General features: G+C 40.7%; 1 protein-coding gene across 5 annotated transcripts in view; it reads left to right on the forward strand.

Annotated features, from left to right (window-relative positions):
- Nucleotides 1-2,597, forward strand: part of LOC107552475 (SH2B adapter protein 1) — a 12,801-nt gene extending 10,204 nt beyond the window's left edge. For 3 of the 5 annotated variants that reach the window (XM_016234360.1, XM_016234361.1, XM_016234363.1), the window contains 2 exons: nt 644-734; nt 2,204-2,308. In XM_016234360.1, coding sequence (XP_016089846.1) covers nt 644-734; nt 2,204-2,225 — 113 coding nt within the window. In that variant the 3' untranslated portion in view covers nt 2,226-2,308. Of the gene's footprint in view, nt 1-643; nt 764-2,203 lie in introns of all 5 variants that reach the window. The other 2 variants (XM_016234364.1, XM_016234365.1) reach the window with 2 other exon arrangements.

Raw genomic sequence — 2,597 nt, forward strand, 5'->3', positions numbered from 1 at the left:
TAGGTGTGCATGGGTTTTCTTTTTTTTTTTTTTTTTTTTAAATGATTGTCTTAATTTGATTTTTGTGTGTTTGACCTGACATATTACCAGACTAAACTTCTCTTGAAACGTTCAAAACATTTCTCAGCTCACCTTACCTATCATTTCCTCATCATGCCCTCCATCCTGTATTTCCTTTTCATCACTTTATATAATCTAGACCAGGGGTCACCAGACTCAGTCCTGGAGGGCCGGTGTCCTGCAGAGTTTAGCTCCAACCCTAATTAAACACACCTGAACCAGCTAATCAAGCTCTTACTAGGTATACTTGAAACTTGCAGGCAGGTGTGTTGAGGCAAGTTGGAGCTAAACTCTACAGGACACCGGCCCTCCAGGATCAAGTTTGGTGACCCCTGATCTAGACGCTACATTTATACTTCTCCTTCAGTGCATCTTTTCTCCTATTCTTCTACTATCTTCCATTCTTCTTTCCATCACCATTGCCTTCCTTCATTTTAATCTCTGGTCACTCATTAATTCATAGTGTACCTCTGGCTCCTCTCCCTCCCCTCATCCCGCTTCAGCCTCTGGCTTTCTCCATAGTGCATATCAGAGCTCTGATTGGCTGTTTCTGTTGTTGTTTGTCGTTGGGTCATCTTCGCAGGCCGGGAAAGGGCAGGCAGCCGCCCCACAGTCTGTGATGTCATCACCACGCGCCACCCCGACTCTCCATCAACCCCCATCTCTGACTGTGTGTAAGTGAGACCAGATTCAACAGAGAGAGGTAGATAGAGAAGGTCTGAAAATCATACTGGTACATGGGGGTTAGCAAATTAAACACATAAAAATATTAAAGATACAGCACTAAAAACAGCTTGTTTGATTCTAAGTGTCAGATACAGGAAGGAAATTGTCATTTGAAAACTAAATTATTGTATCTTAAGCATTTATAGCCCATTTAACTTTTAAAAATTACACTACTGTGCAAAATTTTTGGGTCAGCAAGTCTTATACTTACCAAGGCTGCATTTTTTTTAAATCAAAAATATAATAAAACAGTAATATTGTGAAATATTATTACAATCTAATATACCTGTTTTCTATTTTAATATATTTAAAAATGTAATTTAATGCTCTGATGGCAAAGCTAAATTTTCAGCATCATTACTCCAGTCTCTCCAGTGTCACATGATCCTTCAGAAATCATTTTATTACGGTGATTTGCAGCTCAATAAACATTTTATTATTATTACCAGTGTTGAAGACATTTGTGCTGCTTTATATTTCCTGGAAACTATTTTACATTTCTTTGATGCATAGAAAGTTCAAAAGATCAGCAATTATTTAAAACCTTTTTAATAATGTAATTTTTAAACTTTTTATTTAATGTTGTCACTGAAATTATTAATTTCTTTAAAGAAAAACAATACTTACCGACCTCAAATAATAGTCGTGTGTTTCCTAGTGAAATAATATATTTAATGAGAAAAATGTGGGGTGGGACTGGACTGAATCATCAAAGCGGGTGTCATCATGCAAATCAGTCATTTCCAATGTACAGAGCAACTATACATTACGCAAATATAAAAACATTCAGTTTTTTACATTTGCATAAGATGAGGAAACTGTATTAAGGACGTAAAAAGGGTCCATTTTAATTTCATGGCAACTGCGATGATAGATGAAAGAGTAAATTGTGGGAAACATTTTGAGGAATACAGGATGTGAGGAAGAGGAAGCTTGTTAGAATAAGGCAGAAAAGGAGTAGAGACAGGTCATCCGTTCACTTCAGTGCACATCTGTCTGCTTAACTTCCTCATTCACAGCTGGGTTTCAGTTGCACACATCCATCCTGAAATGTGTGTCGCAGGGTAACACATTCATTTAACATTTGCTCACTATAGCTTGCATTAATCGTAATCTTTATTAAATGTCACACATTTGTAGACAGTGAGCTCTGTCTCCATATAAACGTGATTCGGGATGTTTCAATGAGTCCGTATGTAACGAATGCAATCAATCGATGACTCTTAACGGCTGTTTAGTGGAGGCAGGGTGTGAACAGTCTGTGCAATGTGTTGACCGATTCCATTACTAGCATGTGTCATAGCTGAGATTTTCTTGCATCTTATTGTCATTACTTTCAATTTTTTTGTCTTGTACACATTTAATTCTCATCCCTCTCACCTCCTGTACTGGTTCTCCTCTCTGTTGCTGTTCTCAGACTTGACCAGCAGACCCCGTAGTCCTCCTCAGCCACCTCCTCCCCCTCTGCCTCCCGGTCGCCCTCCGCCCCCAACCCCGCCGCAGGAACGAGGGAGCGAAACAGAGGCCGCCGGTGCAAGCAGCGGGGCGGAAGAGTGCGAGGAACGGGAGCGGGAGCCACCTCTCCTCCAGCTGGAAGGGGTGGAGGGCGAGGAGAGAGAAGGAGGGAGAGCGAGAGCCATCGACAACCAGTACTCCTTCTTCTAAAACGGGGAGAACAACGAGGTGGGATAGAGGAGAGCCCTTCACAATCAGTTTTCAGTATTCTCCAGTGGAAGAACTGACCGATGGGTCACACGAGTTATTAACACTATTAAACATGAGCTTTCATGGTGCGAGAGAGAGATGGAGAG

Source organism: Sinocyclocheilus grahami, unplaced genomic scaffold (genome assembly GCF_001515645.1).
Source record: "Sinocyclocheilus grahami isolate Dianchi unplaced genomic scaffold, SAMN03320097.WGS_v1.1 scaffold451.1, whole genome shotgun sequence".
NCBI lineage: Eukaryota > Metazoa > Chordata > Actinopteri > Cypriniformes > Cyprinidae > Sinocyclocheilus > Sinocyclocheilus grahami.